Source organism: Fusarium flagelliforme (genome assembly GCF_020744385.1).
Source record: "Fusarium flagelliforme strain FIESC 12 MPI-CAGE-AA-0113 chromosome Unknown B0J16scaffold_13, whole genome shotgun sequence".
Classification (NCBI taxonomy): domain Eukaryota; kingdom Fungi; phylum Ascomycota; class Sordariomycetes; order Hypocreales; family Nectriaceae; genus Fusarium; species Fusarium flagelliforme.
Window position 1 is genome coordinate 13,911 of NW_025763515.1, and position 16,183 is coordinate 30,093.

Here is a 16,183-nt window from a genome sequence, read left to right on the forward strand (position 1 = left end):
AAAGAAAAAGAATAAGAAAAAAAAAAAGAATTGGAGCGACGCTTTGCCTCCAACTCAAGCTTTTTTTATCATCTACAAAGAATGGGGCTTCTTTCTTTGATCTTCCAGAACGGATAACAAATGCGGATACTATGTATTCGAAATAACTCGATGAACTGGGTTCGTTCTCTACAACTCTGGGTATCAATATGGTTTTTCATGTAAGTTACAAGCATTTAGACATGTTGTTCAAAGATTGATGATAATAATAATACAACAATAACCAACCACTTTTCTTACTATCAATTCTTTTCCCCCTTCTTTCTGTCCCCAAGGCGTGCGGCACCGGCAGGGTAGCGGAATAGATATGATTGGTTCAGGTCTCGTATTTTTGACCTATTGTAACGTCTCCAGCCACGATACTATCTGCTCGTTAATCTTGGAATGCGACTCCCATAACGCCCAGTGAGATGTATCCACCTCTCTGTGAGTCAAGTTCTTAAAGTATTGATCCGTACCCTCAGATATGCTTGGCGGCGACACTTTGTCCCGGATGGTAGCCAAGAACAACGCCGGCATGGAGAATTTGAGGGGCTTCAGTAAGAGCCGTAACTCGTCGAGGTAGTTGTGTGCCCGTGTGTGATACCAGCGGAGGGGTCCTTCCAGTTTAGCCTGTCCTTGTAGAGAATATCTAGAGACATAATAATCCATCTCGACGTTTGACAGCAATTCGGATTGGTTCAATTTGGGTAAATTTGGAAACAAAATGCCTTCCGCTGTACTCAAGCCAACTTCATTTTCTGGACCCTTGGCGCCAAACATGGCATTAAGAAATTGCCGGACCTTTGTTTCTTCCGTTATCTCGTTTCTAATCAGCTTGCTTTGGAACTGCAGCTGATGCCTCAAGCTCTTCATACCCTCAATTTGCGTGACGTCATCTAGCGAACGATAGATGCGCGAGGGCGGGATGAACGGGGTGCCAACGCTAAAAATACCCTGCACCAGGTCGGGAAACCACAGAGCCGTGCGCCAAACCACGGCGCCGCCCAAGTCGTGTCCACCGAGGATGATTTTTTTTATCTTTGGCGACAAGTTGTGCGAGGTCTCTGATGTCCTCGGCGATGCTCCTCAAGGCGTACGAGCTTGGCTGACAAGGGGCGCTGGTAAGGCCGAAACCAAGCATGTCTGGCGCGACGATCTGATATCCGTGAGATTGCAGACACGGTATCTGATACCGCCAGCCGAAGGCCAAATCAGGAAATCCATGTAGAAGGATAATTGTCGCAACAGGTTCGTTATCCGGGTTGGCTTTCATGTAATGGTAAGTTTTGCGCCGAATTGTTGCCGTGTGCCATGTCACTCTGGAATCCTCGATCCCAAGCTTGTCGACCATATTTCCCAAGCCGAGCAATTGAAATGACTGGATGAATCCGTAGGAAAAGGGCTACAAGGAACAGCTATATCGTTGGCATTGAATATGCTTGGGTTGTAATCCGATGCTTCGGAAACAGCCTTGCGCCAATGCTGTCATTAGCAAAGCCCTGAATTTCATCTCTTATAGGATTTAGGGCTAATCGTATGAAGAAGAAATACGAGGCATGTCACGAAAGCGAAGGGGTGGAATCGGCGGAGAGTTGTATTCGGCCGTGGCAGGCTGGATGGCCACAAAAGGTCGCATTCGGTCTTGTTTCGCACCTATATTGTCACCATCAAAAACTTGGAGTGTGCACTTGCAGACCATGCCATCTATCTTGCTCGACTCAACGGCCACTTCTGTCTTGTATCCTCCCAATATTCTCTCCATAGCTGTCCATGCTGTACAGAACCGGCCGAAATTAGATGGCTCTTGCCTGGTTCGACCAATGTAAGATAAGCCTTCGCAGACGGTTCATAGCAGTGTCTCATGTGACTTCCACAGTGTGTATGACTGGAAATGCCAGGATATTGTCAGACATTACGTGTATTCGGTCCATTGATCCAGATTGGTATATTCATGTTGTGTTGTGTTCAACTCTCCCCTTCAAGGTTCTACCGTTTCGGTGCGTAATCTTAAAGTATCCCTGCTTGCACGTGACACCCCAGCACATGTTCAACAGTAAGTGGTACGTTAAAGTGGTCTAGCACGAATTGAGTGATCATGTGGGTCACTGGCCCCACGATCGACTAAACGTGAATGGATTTTCTACAGGCCTTAGCGCCGGCATACACTTTTGATACGAAATTAATACTCTTTTGGTGGACTTCTAGGACTTCTCGTTGTCATTATAGTGACCATTCACTTCTCCGTCTTATGAATAAAACTACATCTCAATTGGACCTAATTTGCTGGTGGAATCTAAGTTGCATTTGGTGATTTTAGCTTTTTTTTAATACTGTGTTTGCTTACCATATCTTCAAATAGAGTACTGCTGGAAATAGCAAGATGAAAGAGTATATAAGTTTTTATAGGCGGTGAATATTCCACAAACGCACTCGCGTGAGGCGGCTAGACGGTGATTCTCTGCGTCATCCTGTTTGACCTGGACATACCAAGCCGGAAATGAACAGTATCCTATTATGGAAAGGGTAGGTCCAAAAATCCTGTCAATCACGCAGCCATCCTCCTATCCATAGCATGGTGATTGAGGTCAAAAAATCACTTTCATTCACAACCAAGTATCTCGAAGAATGCCTAAAATATAAACACAAACTCCTCATTTATAAGACTTATTTATGAAGCATGATGCATAATTGCCCGTAAAAGATGACTACATAGGAAATAGTATGAGATAAGATAAAAGCGCAGGGTAAAGAACTGTTTAGCGACATAGCAAACAAACTATCACTCTTGAAATTTGTCCAAGAGGCTTTGGTGAACGAAAGAACGATATCGATAGGACGATAAAAAGAGTGGCAAGGAGGAAGAGCAAGACCTCATTCTATGTTTAGATAGTGACAACTGCCATGGTTGCTTGACGCTCATGATTGTGTGTATAGGAAGCGTCCTCGACAAGAGACTTGGCCTGTATCGAATCTACCAAGTAAGGCAGTAGTTCGATTGCTTCAAGTTCATTCTTGTTGCCACCATTATTGACGCTGTCTAGTCACTTGCTTATTGTTCTTTATCAGTAAGCAGCTACCGCAAGACGGTTTGGTCGGCCGAATATGGATCGTTTGGGTCTTTGGTGGGGCATTCTGCCACTTTGAGGCCGTGGTGACCCGTTCTGATCCACTAAGTGGGGAGCACCAGGGGTAGCTGCGGGCCGCCTTGATGATCTGTGATGTAACTGGCTATCCTGTAGCGACTCTACATCATCTCCGTAGTCAGACTCGGGAGCTGGAGTCTTCTCAATAGATTGATAGATATTTGAACTAGACTGTCTCTTACTAGGCGAAATCGTGCTTTCTCGGTAGTTCCTGATTTCTTGCTCCATAGTAGGTGACAACGACTTTGCGCGTTTTTCAGGGGTGAAGGGGGCATCGGCATTGGTGGCTTTGAAATAGAGTTGCTCATACTTGAAGGCCCACCTGTAGAGCCTGGAGTCCTTGAACGCATTTCTGATTGCTCTTGCGTCAAAATCCTGGTCCTGATGTTCCTCCTTGAAGCGTGCCGCGAACCTTCTTTTGGACCCTGGATCTAATGGCTGATAATGACGACGCCACCAATCGCGGTTCACGTATGCGACCTCGCTGTCGTTGCTCCATTTGATGCGGATTAATACAACATTAGGTGTTACAAATGCGTCTAGGTTCTCCGGGTCCAGCTGGCTTAGAAAATCTGTATGATTGTCTTCGGTACCAAAAGTACATACACCTTCAACATAACGCACTTCTGCCCATGGTCTTTCCGCATATTTACCTTGGTAATCTTTATGGTTCAATTGCGGTAACAGGCTGTCAAGGACTACAGGCTGTTTTATAGATTGGATCCGGAAAATACGTCGTCCATTCTGCTTATATTCATTGACGTAGTGTGTGGTCCCATGCATCTTGATCTTTCCCACTGTCTTCATGTGTGCGGGAGTGGTTTGGTTAGGAAGTTCTGCTTCAAGGTCATCATCTTCAACAGGGCACTCTTGATGCTCAATCTTTGTCTTTTTGGGAGGGCGGTGACCTCCAAATGGGGTGAATGGCCCAGTATTGCCGCCTTGGCGCTCTTGACTTTGAGGAGATTCTAAGGGACGCTTGGAACCTGACTGTTTAGGTTTTGTATCAGAGTCTTGACTTTGTCCGTCATTGCCCTGGCCTTGCCCGTTATTGCCTTGGTCCTTTCCATTGCCTTGGCCTTGTCCGTCACTGCCTTGGCTCTGTTGGACGTTGTCTTGGTTGTTGTCGTTTGGGACAGTGTTTACTCCATGAGGTGTGTTGGAGGATGATTGTGGTTGATCATCGCCTGCGCTACTATCCTCCTCTACATCCATGGATCCGTCATTATCCTGGCTCTGTTTGTCACTGCTTTGGTTCTGTTTGTCATTGCCTTGGTTCTGTCCATCACTGCCTTGCTTGTTGTTTCTTGGGACAGGATTTACTCCGCTAGATGTATTGGAGGATGATTCTGATTGATTTTCGTTTGCGCTGTTCTTGCCTCCATCCGTGGATGCTGGTTGTGATCCCGCCAGTGGCTGTCCGTTAGCTAACTCTGGTAAAGAACTCATGCTCAAACAAGTTTGTGAAATGTGGCTGGTTGCTGAGCCAAAACATTCTTGAAGATGCCACTCAGTTTAAATACTTGCGAAAGGTTTCATCAAGATACAGGTGCAGCCTATTTCGGTCACGGACGAATTAGTATGTTGCTAATGACTTGTGTCATCCTGTCCAGATTATGGCCGATTTAGCTGACTTGACGCTGCCTACTCTTGTTTGATACACTTTAGTCCGTTTTGCTCGAAAACTTGATGAATGATTGATCAGATGTCCATCCTAGGGCTTTGTCCGACCAGATGTAGATTAAGTCCAATTATTGCGCCAGAAAGCACCATCTCTTCTCGATACATCTTCCTGGTGGGCATCTGAACCCACAAAAAAAAGGAGGAACTGATAGTGTCGCGAAACAACCGGATTACGTAGGCCTTTGCCGTACAGCTTCGGGCAAATCCAGTGCAAGCAATCCACCACTGTATTCCCAACAAGACACATCTTAGAGAGAATTAACCTGCAACCACCGAATCATGTAGTTACTTGTGAAGTACCTACAAACGTATATAGACAACAATGTCACGCCTTTGACAGTTTGTAATGACACGGCAAGGTGGATACGCCTGGTTCAACCTTTTAGTACCAATCAGGTGCCAAAACACCTGAACAATTACCCCTAAAGCGGTTTAGCCTACCAGCAAACACAAGCAACCCCAGAAGCAAGTGAAATAGAAGCCCAGGAACCAACCAAAAGACATTGATTTCTATTGATATGGGTGGCTAATATAGGACATGGTACACTTTCCGTAGATAGGGCCGTATTTTTCAGTTGCGACAAAGCTATCCTTGCGATCTATTTCATCCAAGTTCAGCAGCTCAAGTTTCATAGGCGATGTGCCAAAACAGCCCTATTGGTACGATCTGTTGAACAGTAGGATGGCCGCACGGGGTATCATGTGACCTAATAGTCAGCTGTCGGCGACCCTAGACCCATTCAGGAACGCATAATAAGCAGACCCCTCTCCAAGGAAGGCGGGGGAGACAGTTCCACAATACACATGCAATTAAGGACATCAAGGCGCACGCGATCCGTTCAACACGATCAAACGCGGTGAGCCAATCACTTACTGTTACGACCCTAGCGGCTACGTCACGTGTGCCCCACAAAAGCTCATGTGAACTGACCCACTTGCATGGTGAACTCGCTTACCGAGTTCACCCAATCAAACATGGATCACGCTTACACAGGATCACTACGCTCCAGGAGCAACCGTGATCCAGGATCACCGCGATCCCTCAGACTGAGTGATCCCCTAAGGATCCCTCAGGTATATATACATTCCTTTAGCATTAGATAGAACACTTAGCTCACCAGCTATCAATAAGACTTCTTTACCTGAATACGCCTAACCCGCTCTATTCACTATTAAGAGACGTGACACTTCGCAACGCTCAGTATCTACGCCCTACACATCTGCCAACATAAACCTAGTACGGACTAGTTTATCCCTTGGGAACCTTAACCGTCACAATACTTAGTTTTAGGTTATTTTTAAGGGCCTGAAGAGCTAGAAGGATTCTAGCTTCTTTATTGTCTAGCGGTATGCTAGGTGGTTGAGAATTAATTGATTAGATAGAAAGTGAGGTGTATGAGGGATTTTTGTGATACTTACTTGTATGTGACACTCGCTTGTGGAGTACGTTAGCTAATATATATTTCTAAACATTTAGGGATATATTAGCTTCTCTAGCTAAGGCTGTGTTATACTGGGGTAAGAGGTAGGAAAAAGGGGTAACTTGTCAAAACTTGGTTACCCTGGAACGCACCGCGAATCCGGGAAACGCACTGCGTTGTCTATTTCCGCAAAGTCACATGACTAGATAAATCCCAAATAGGCATAGCCTAGATCCGTCCCTAAAAGAGGGGAAGCCGGATACAGATTACATCAATCAAGCAACAATTAATGCCATCAGCAATTTGACAGTTATTTACACACCCCGCATAAGCTTCAGAGAAAGCGCAAGGGTCTCCTTATACCTGTGGAAAACCTTATATGGCATGTAGCTCCTCCTTTCATCATCAAGCGTCATCATCTATTCCTATCTCTTCCCCCTTCCCTCCCTTACCTTTCGACATATTTTATCCCTGTCGTGAATATCTAGAGGTTTCCAATCACCACTTCTAATTTCTGCTTTTTTTTATCGGTTTTTGTTTTTACACCATCCCTTATCTTATTGAACACATTCTCAACTAGTTGTGTCCATTAAATACCACACAATACTCTGCAAAAGGATACCTAGAAAGAACCTTAATCCTTCTCGCAATAAGGCACCTTTGCTAGATAGTAAATTTATTAAATAGTTATGCAATTTGGTAGATATGGCGACCTTACATTCTTCTGCTACATCGACGACTCCGTCACGCAACTGCAATGGTTGTGTTACATTACTAGATACAATGTCTTGCACATTGCAAGTGCCTGTTGTAATCCCACCCAAGAAACGCCCACACCGCATCTACTAGCTAGCAAAGAATTCCCTTTATAATATCTTTTAGTAACACTCTGGTACAGCGCTCTTTGTGCGCCCTATCTGCTGGACTGATTTACATGCTCAACTCCTCGGTGTGAAATAGGAGGAACTACCACCATGCGATATACCTCAGCCTACAATATCCCCAGCCACGCCACCTTCGCGAGGGCATCTCAGTCCGTCGAATACAATCATCACTCTTAGCAACGCGCTTACACAGATTCTTCTGCCCGACCCAATGCATCCTATCCTCTCCTCTAATGCCGTTAAGATAACCCTCATAACGCTATAGCCTAAAGCCTTTGGCGAACCGCATTACTTACCTGAATTCCATCTATACTTTGGCGGTCTCGTTTATCGTGATGCTGTGCCCGTGCAGATTATGTGGAATTTTCCCTTTGATGAGATGAAGTCTTCCTACTATTCCTTCAGATCACTCTCAACGCGGCCTAACGAATCCTTCAACGCCTTATCACAGTTCCCTCCAAATTAAAGCCCTGCTAATCTACCTATGATTTGCTATGTTGGCAAGACCCAGCTGGCGTCAGTCCGAAACAACTCATTTCGCCTCGCATTTGGCCCGGGGAGATTATGGAATAAGCCCGTATTTCGCCTCCAGTAACTCAGGGCTCGCATGCTCGTGCCTTTAAATTCGGATTACAATGCGCACTTTGTGGGCCTTTTTTTAGGGATGGCGCAGAAGCACTTTTACCCTTCCCCACCTATCACCGGCAGACGCAACTCGCGAATGTCCCTAGAGCAAGGTATTCTGCTATGCCCTAACTTTTACGACCTTAAATTGAGGATCCTCACCCATAACACGGATACATTGGAGTTTATTGTCTATACTGGATACATAACAAAGGAATTTTTGGAAAAATTCCACAATCCGTTCAAGGCCCCGCTGGACGATAACGATGCTGCCGTTTTAGGCCTCAAGATCGAATACACAAGGGTTCCCATTTGGCCGATTCTAGGCCTACGACAGAGACTTGGTAAAGCTTTAGGCTAAGAGGTTGTTAGGGCTTTTAATCCAGATAAGATAAAAATATAGGAGAAAGAACCTAAGGAATAGGGCGGCAAGAAGCGCAAGCAAGAGGTCCTCTGAGAAGTAATTAACAGTAACTTCAAGGAGGAGTTTAATGACGAACTGGAAACAGTGTTAAAAAAAGCGCTCTCTAAAATAGATTACCCTAGTCAGTGTGGTTATCTGGGAGTTGGAAGTTGCGAATGCATAGAACGAACAGGGCCTAACGCTAAAGGATGATGGTTTGGTTATGCAGACACGCCCTAAGACCGAAACTTAAGCATTAATTCCTCCGTAAATGGATGATATGACTTGGAACTGGCGTGCGAATATTGAACTATGATGCTATGGAAACGAATGCGATGGTTCAAGGGGTGTTTTATGATAACTGCTAAATACACAATGGCTATGCCCGAAATTGTCCTTTTCCCGCCAATTGTGCTCACCAGAGGCAATTCAGCTCTATCTCCCACGTTTTTATCGCCATTGCTGTAGAGAGATTTGAGATAGATTATCTCACTGATAAACAGAAAATACCAAACTGACCAGCATGAGATAAAATAAGGAATTGGGTGCTACTTAGAGTGCCGAGTAGGTGAAACAGGGCGCTACGTAGGACAGATTAATACGGGGAAACCTTGACGATATTGCCGCTTGCCTAGGTAATGCAATACTAGTACCCTTGCAAGGGTATCGCCAACCATTCAAACAACGTATATCCCGCCCTCAATAGATAGCCCTTGATTTAGCCAGAACTTCGGATTACTTATCCGATAAGTAATATTCTAGGATAGTAATAAGATAAGCTATTCCTATTGCTAACCCTTAGTATAAATATAAACGTCTTCTAGCCGTAAAATTACAATAGAACTACTAATAAAGTTAGGGGGAGATGCCTAAAACAATAACATTAAAACTTAGTTAACCTTTACTACTGTTAAGAGCTTATATATTCGTTTAAATGTACTTAGTTTATAATAATGCTAAAGAAAGGATAATTGCATAAGTAGTAAATATACTGGCTTGATAGATTGTGATCTTAGTAATAGCTTAAAACTTGTAAGTTGGAGATAAATCTAATCTGCTTGCCCTTAGCAGTAGCTATTATATTCTCCTATTGTTGAACTTAATAAAAAGTATTAATCTTTTATTAGCTTGCTTTATTTAATCCTTAGGCTTACTAGTATCTATTACTTACGCTTATTATATACATTAATAGAAACTTATTACAAATTAATTAAAATATATATATTTATATTACTTTATATATCTAGAAAATAAGAATAAAAAAGTTTACTTTATACTATATACTACTTACTTTTAATATAACTTAAGATAAAAAGGTAAGGTTATATATAACCTAGATTAGGAAACCTATTTTAATATACAAAGTAATAATAAACTTATCCTAACTTGCCCTACGTTTAATAAACACCTATATAACGCTAGCTAGCATGCAGTCTAGCTTATTCTTAGAGATATAGACTAAATTAAAACATGCCTTACTTATACTAAGCTCCTCTGTTATCTTAATAATCTTCCGTATAAATACATAAAAATGCATTAACATTAGAAGATACTAAAAACCAAATACTTCGTTTACTTGTAACTTTACTTGTAAGATAGGGATACCTCCTACATCTTTCTCCTCCTATCCAGTCAAGAACCCCCAGGGTTTCGGTACCAAAGACTTATATATACTCTTCCGTTGCATCTGTGCCTCTTCATCGGTCTCCCTCTTGTCGACTAACGTGACTGAAGCTCTTGCCCGTTTAAGCCGTAATGTTCTATAAACCTCTTTGACGAACTGCTCCGCAGAGAAGCGGACTTAGAAGAGATATAACAGAGGTGGAAAACAAAGCCAGTCTCTGAGCTGGCCCGTAAGTTGATCATGACATTGCCCAGCAATCTCAACCGCCTTAAGCGGCAATATAAGAATGTCTGACAACCTTGATCTAACTCGGCCCAGCTGTCGTTGTCTGTTCTCCATGAGGGATTAACTCTCACTCGTTCGAGTACCACCCGTGGATAAGCAAGACTCGAAGTCCCGTTTCGATCAACGGAGTTAAGATAGGTTCCGTCGTCGCTCGATTGCAGTCGTTGCACTGTCATTCGCTCACTCACTCTATCTTTCGAATATTGTGACGGTTATGATTCCCAAGGGATAAACTAGTCCGTACTAGGTTTATGTTGGCAGATGTGTAGGGCGTAGATACTGAGCGTTGCGAAGTGTCACGTCTCTTAATAGTGAATAGAGCGGGTTAGGCGTATTCAGGTAAAGAAGTCTTATTGATAGCTGGTGAGCTAAGTGTTCTATCTAGTGCTAAAGGAATGTATATATACATGAGGTGGTCACGGTTGGGGTGACCGTGGTCAATGGTGACCGTGCTGGTCACTGTCCGTGATTGTAGTGTTTGGAGGTGACCATGGTGGAGTGGTCACGACTTATGTCAGGAAGTGTGGTGGTGACCACATCTGATAGGGTGAAAACTGTGGGGTACACGTGACGTAACCGCGGGGATCGTAACAAATATGACCTCCCATTCACCTATGCATGGACCATTGTTGTGATGGTGGGAAGAAAGCCTAATTCAGTTTTAAGTCCAGGACTCATATTTTTTTGAATAAAAATGAAAGAAGAGTTTACTTATTTACATAATTGTCACGGAGGTGGGAATCCTCTTACACAAGTAGTCCCACTTAGCCACATAATACACAAATCCCAATAGTAAGGAAAATTGGGTATAGGGTACGTCAGTATAGAAGCTTTCCCTTAGATACATTACGATCTATCGCTCATTGTGTAATTATGTACGGTCCCCTTGCTGTAAGACGTCCTGTGAAGTTTAAACCTGCCCCTTACAACGAAATGGTGTTGGCTGCTACGTTGGCCAATAAAAGCATTACGGAGGCTCCGTAGGCCCAGAATTAAGGTTTATTGCCGATAAGGTGGTGCCTAAGACATAAATGCCATTGGTTTAAGCTATCTTATCGGCAGGTTTCCAAATAGCGGGGTTCCCTAATTAAATACTTTAAGGCAGCTAGCGGCAAATAATTTGAATATTGCCTGCAATGAAAACGATGATGAGTCTGATGGGTACTTGACGCTGATATGGGATGATCAAAATTGGGGTCTTTAGAACTGCCCAGCCTGAAATAAGGCAGACCCTCGGACTTAGTCCATTTTAATTGCTATTATCTCTTTGAGCGGCACAAGGCAATACCAGGTCACTCGCCCCACTTGACCCCACGTACCAGAAGGCTACAGAGGCTTTACATATAGAGGCAGCTATAAGAGCCTGTATTCCTTTGTAGCTTGGCTACTTCTATAAGAGTATAGTCTCTTTTTCTCCTGACTTTAACTGGCTACTAATCTTTTATATCTTATCTTACTGGCTGCTGGCCTTTTATATAAAAACCGGCCCTGTATTGGCAGAATTAATTTCTCTGATTGGCCTGATATCCCTGTCTTGACCGCTTTGTTGCCTTGTGCCGCTTAAAGAGATAAATACCCTTCAATGTGCGGTAAGCCTCAAGTAGGTAACTGCTCTATCGTTAGACTAATTTTAGAAACATCTGATCATAGGAGGGTTCTTGCTTTCAAATCTGGTACTACACGAATTTGCCACTGCAGCGAAAAAGTCCTGCATCCTAAGGTACCTGCTGATATAAGTTTCATCACTGGAGACTTACTGCAGTCGCAAAGGTTCATCCCCATACCCTCCCTCGCCGTCGCAGACCGCCGATTCTCCTTCCCTATTATTTCCACCTTGAAAATCCATCAAATATTTAATTAAAAATAATTATACCCAATCCCACCAGATTCTCTAATTTCAGATAACTGGTAAAGGATATAAGTGGTCTCTTGATTTGCTACTATAACTAACAATTATTCCTAAGATCAAGATGGCTTCTTTTACGTCCGATAGTATCTGCCCAGCCGTCCTCTATTAATTCTTGAACCAGGTGGGAGGAGTAGATGACTACAACATCAAGCAGCTTTCCCCAGCGATTCTAGAGAAAGAAGGATTACTACTAGACTCACGACAGCGCGACAACAGCCCACATGTCAGCATTCACAGAGGTCCTAGTGTTAATCTACGCACCGCGTCGCGCACGCCGACAAAGCGGTTAGCTAAGAAGATGGCTTATCAACCACGTTACACCAATCTTCTTAACAAGCGCATAACAATCCTGCGCTTCGCGCAGCCCACGGCAGCCGCAATGGCATCCGCCAGCTCCTGCCTATTGTCCCAGACCTTTTTAACCTGGGAATCCATTCTCCTGCCAATCTTAATCGAGGAGCTCGCACTGCTCTCTTGCAAAACAGCCCTGCTGTCGTAAATGGACCAATTAGGGTCATTTAAGCCGTCCTCGTCTCTCTATGCATTCTCTACTGCTGCAGCTACAGAAGGAGCCCAGATCGCCTATCCTGACCCCTCCCCGGACCCTACCTCAACTACTATATAGTAACCAGTCTCTATTTTTTAAAGCGGCTATAAGCTCACACGCGACCGTATAGAGGAGTACAATACCAAGTTGAAGGTATTTAGGCCTTCTACGCTAAATTGAAAGAAGCAGCAAAATAATTCACCACTAGGCCCAAACGGGAATTCGCCCAAAGTTTGCCGATAGCTTCCTGGACTCCTGAAATCAGGCGCTCACTGACGCGGCCTCGCCTCGGCTGCAAACAACGCCCTTGCCCACCAATCCCAACAACATCAACAACAACAGCCCCCTCATCACCAGTGACAACCGACTGCAGGCGCCCTACTCCAAGAGGAACTCTGCCTCTTCATCCGGCTGGACGGCGAATCTCCGCCCAGGGACTATAAGGACTATGCAATCCTGACCAATATATCCTAGAAACTTGGAGTGGATCCACGCAAGATCCTGCCAGTTTTCTAAGTCAAGTCCGGATGGGGCCGTCCTTACCGCCCACATAACCACCCGCAACCTCATGGAGAAATAGACTGAATGAGCAGCCGACTTAGGGGCCGCCGCCATAGAGAATAGGCAGAAATGGTTTACCTACCTAGTCTTAGATTACCCCTGCAAGCTGACTGACCTCTATGGCAATGAAGCGAATAGCGATGTAGTTGTAGACGAAGAAATAGAACTCCAGACAGGGCAAAAAACCGTCAACATACGGCCCACGCGGCACTAACCTGACAACCCCTTACTGAAGACCTTACTTATATCCTTCTTGGAGCCAGTTAAGAAATACTGGAATCTCTTTAGCAGCCGACTAGCGAGGCTTATCAAGAAAACCAACTATCCAAAACAGTGAAATATATGCTTAGACTACCACCCGTCACTTACCTGCCATCGACTCCTCCTATGCAAACACTGCAGTGAAGCCGCCAGACATGAGTCAGGGGACTGTGCTGCACCCCTAGCAATAAGCCAACTACCTTGTCCCCCACAAAGCTAACTTCGCCGAACGCCCAGCACGCCTGAAGAAGGTGCATGGCATTTTCCGCTGGCTGACCAAACATCAAAGGGACCATATTTGAGTTATAGTTGCTGAAATATATCGCCAGCGTAACATAGAAGCGCAACGGCTCGCACCTGACCTACAGCAAAACGGCCCACAGCAGGATAGCACCCCATTGCCAAGCTACCCTTTGTCGCCGGCAACACTTGCCGCTACCCATCCTGTCTTTCAGCCAGCGAGTGGGCTGCACACAAACCCCATGACGTTGAACCTTGTGTGAGAGGATCGAGACCACTCTATGTACGTCATGTGTTAAATTTAATACCTCGTCACCCCTCAGAAAGGCTACGCGTATCCCACTCAGTCCGCCTAGAGCCCAATTTTGAAGCCCAGCCTAGAGTGTCATGATAACGGCCATAAACAGAGAGCTTGCAACAAGGCGGCAAGGCATGACCTCGCGAGACAGAAAACCTAACTCTGGTAGATATGATAAGAAATAAATAATTAAAAATTAAAAAGAAGCTGCACAGAAGGGCATTGCATGATGTCAGCACAGCCCCAGGCAGATTTTCGACCAAAGGTTCCATTACATCCACTGTGCCACAAGAACAAGGCGAACCTGCTTGGTCAAACTAGGACTATCTAGCTGGCTAAATGCATCTCAATCCAAAACTCGACATTCATCCTCAAGCATCTCATCTTTCTCCTCTCTGTCTCAGTCATACAATGGCCATTACAGAGCAGTCCGACATGCCGACAAGACACACTCGGGCTGAAAACATTATCACATACCCGTTAGCTCGCCCGGGCCCTCGCCCCACATGAGCCAACGGAGGTATATGACTGGAGGCACGGGCTGTCCCTTTTCAGTATTGGCTAAGGAGTCGTTAGACAAAACTACCTGGTCTTTACAACATCGACCAAACAAATTACACCCGGAGCACAGCTGGTTCCAAGTGGCAAAATCCTTCAGCAATTCTTGACCCTACATCAACGTTTAGTGAACGGCATACAAAACTCACTGTTGGGCCAGTTAAGTGCGCTGTTGGGCTCTGGGGTATCATGTCGATTAAGTGGCGAACACCCTGATAGCTAATTCAGATCAGGAGTCTGTAATGTTCGTGTCTGGGAGGTGATTTGCGTCATGCTTCCTGAGCAAGCCGGAGCTGGCGCCCTCGCCCGTCATGGTTCTGTCGGTTCCATCTGGTTGCAGTTACGGACGCTATTGCTGGTGACAGTCGGGCAACTCGGCTTTGGCAGCGCCCGTGTTATTTGCGGTTGGATCGGGTCTGGCTGCGTTCGAGAACATTTCCAAGGGGGACTCATTAGTTTCGCAATTGCTGCTCATATTTGGGACTGCTTAGGAATTTTGGCACCGAATCCTATTTCTTGTTAGGGTTTGGTCGGCGACCCTGAGAACTGGCATGTTAGGGCTTAGGGGCAGGCGTTGAGCCGAGCTTACACTGGCCATCAGCTTCAGTACTGCAGTTTGGGCGTCCTCAAATAGCGACATCGCTTCTTGAAGAGGGAAAATCATGGCAATATCCTGGTCGACAGCCTTGGTCATCCAATTGGCAAGGTTGTTCCGCAGCTGGTGATCGATGTTGATCTCGCAAGGCGAGCCGGGAGCAAGATAGACATTGTAGATGCCGTAGGCTTGAGCCATGATCTCCTTGATGCCGTCCATCGCGTTCAAGTTGTGCGCCTTACATCTCCGTAAAAACCAATGTACATCTTGGTAGAAGGACAGATTCTCCTCGCAATGCGTATCCCGGAGTTGCTCGCGGAAAAGAAGTCGCACGGCAGGGTCGTTTAGGATCTCGTTGAGCCGCTGCGTGCTGGAATCCCCAGTCATGCCACTCCGCTGAGAATCAGCACCGCCATTGCTCTCCGATACCCGCCCACGTGATCCTGAGCCATTGATAAGGTCCATTCCTCGCTGCATCAATTGATAGATGGCATACTCTGTGGGCTGGAAGGTAGTGCATCCAGGATTCTGGGACATGTAAGTCCAATCCTGGACGACGGGCTCCACCAGTTCGTACTCGACGAAAAGAGTTGCAACTTCAACGGTCTCGCACTTGTCTATAACGGTAGAATAGTCCATCAACCAGTCCGTTGTAGCTTTGCCGGTGAAAATATTCCAATATTTCTTTCCGTTGACCATGAGCTCATCAGCCATCTTTACACCACCATCCCGGTAACCTTGCAATGAGTCTGAATCAGTCGGTTTCACACTCGACTTGAAGTTAGGAGCGCCGGCAGAGACAAACCGACGGAAGATAACATCAATGGTGGTTTGGTCATGGATAAGCTTGTCGGTTTGCGGGTCTCGTTCGAGGTGGAGGAGCTGGATGACTCCAAGATCAGCAAGTTCCGACACCTGTTTCTGATGAATGCCATTTCTTGCGCAGAAATAATTTAACAAGGTGATTCCCTTGGTTGTTAGTTGCCAGACGGATCCTTTCATAGTATATACCTTCTGGTACTTACCACCAGCTGATTCGATAAGCCGGGCCTCGACGAAGCGCTGGCAGGTGGAGCGAGCCACATTTTTGGCCATGGAGAACGTGGTAGTAACTGTGGTGGTGATA

At 45.3% G+C, this 16,183-nt stretch overlaps 5 protein-coding genes across 5 annotated transcripts; 1 reads left to right on the top strand and 4 right to left on the bottom strand.

The window, feature by feature from the left end:
* Positions 1-375: 375 nt before the first annotated feature.
* B0J16DRAFT_365675 (Alpha/Beta hydrolase protein) lies at positions 376-1,372 on the bottom strand (the record flags this gene model as incomplete). The annotated part of the gene is made up of 2 exons (XM_046130041.1): positions 376-964; positions 1,041-1,372. 2 exons carry the CDS (start codon positions 1,370-1,372, stop codon positions 376-378), a joined length of 921 nt encoding a protein of 306 aa, XP_045977218.1.
* A 1,786-nt stretch (positions 1,373-3,158) lies between these two features.
* B0J16DRAFT_238649 (uncharacterized protein) lies at positions 3,159-3,644 on the bottom strand (the record flags this gene model as incomplete). The annotated part of the gene is made up of 1 exon (XM_046123046.1): positions 3,159-3,644. A coding segment is annotated over one exon (486 nt), but the record flags the coding sequence as incomplete, so codon positions are not given.
* Positions 3,645-6,973: 3,329 nt separating this feature from the next.
* Positions 6,974-8,200, top strand: B0J16DRAFT_359212 (uncharacterized protein; the record flags this gene model as incomplete). Its single annotated transcript, XM_046129642.1, has 6 exons — positions 6,974-7,078; positions 7,229-7,390; positions 7,505-7,602; positions 7,753-7,798; positions 7,829-8,120; positions 8,187-8,200. 6 exons carry the CDS (start codon positions 6,974-6,976, stop codon positions 8,198-8,200), a joined length of 717 nt encoding a protein of 238 aa, XP_045977220.1.
* Positions 8,201-9,465: 1,265 nt separating this feature from the next.
* B0J16DRAFT_365676 (uncharacterized protein) lies at positions 9,466-10,142 on the bottom strand (the record flags this gene model as incomplete). Its single annotated transcript, XM_046130042.1, has 4 exons — positions 9,466-9,587; positions 9,747-9,803; positions 9,837-9,979; positions 10,010-10,142. 4 exons carry the CDS (start codon positions 10,140-10,142, stop codon positions 9,561-9,563), a joined length of 360 nt encoding a protein of 119 aa, XP_045977221.1. The 3' UTR covers positions 9,466-9,560.
* A 3,841-nt stretch (positions 10,143-13,983) lies between these two features.
* Positions 13,984-16,152, bottom strand: B0J16DRAFT_325785 (regulator of G protein signaling domain-containing protein; the record flags this gene model as incomplete). Its single annotated transcript, XM_046125904.1, has 5 exons — positions 13,984-14,066; positions 14,382-14,574; positions 14,612-14,674; positions 15,052-15,972; positions 16,069-16,152. The coding sequence occupies 5 exons, from the start codon at positions 16,150-16,152 to the stop codon at positions 13,984-13,986; spliced, it is 1,344 nt and encodes a 447-aa protein (XP_045977222.1).
* Between the last annotated feature and the right edge of the window lie 31 nt (positions 16,153-16,183).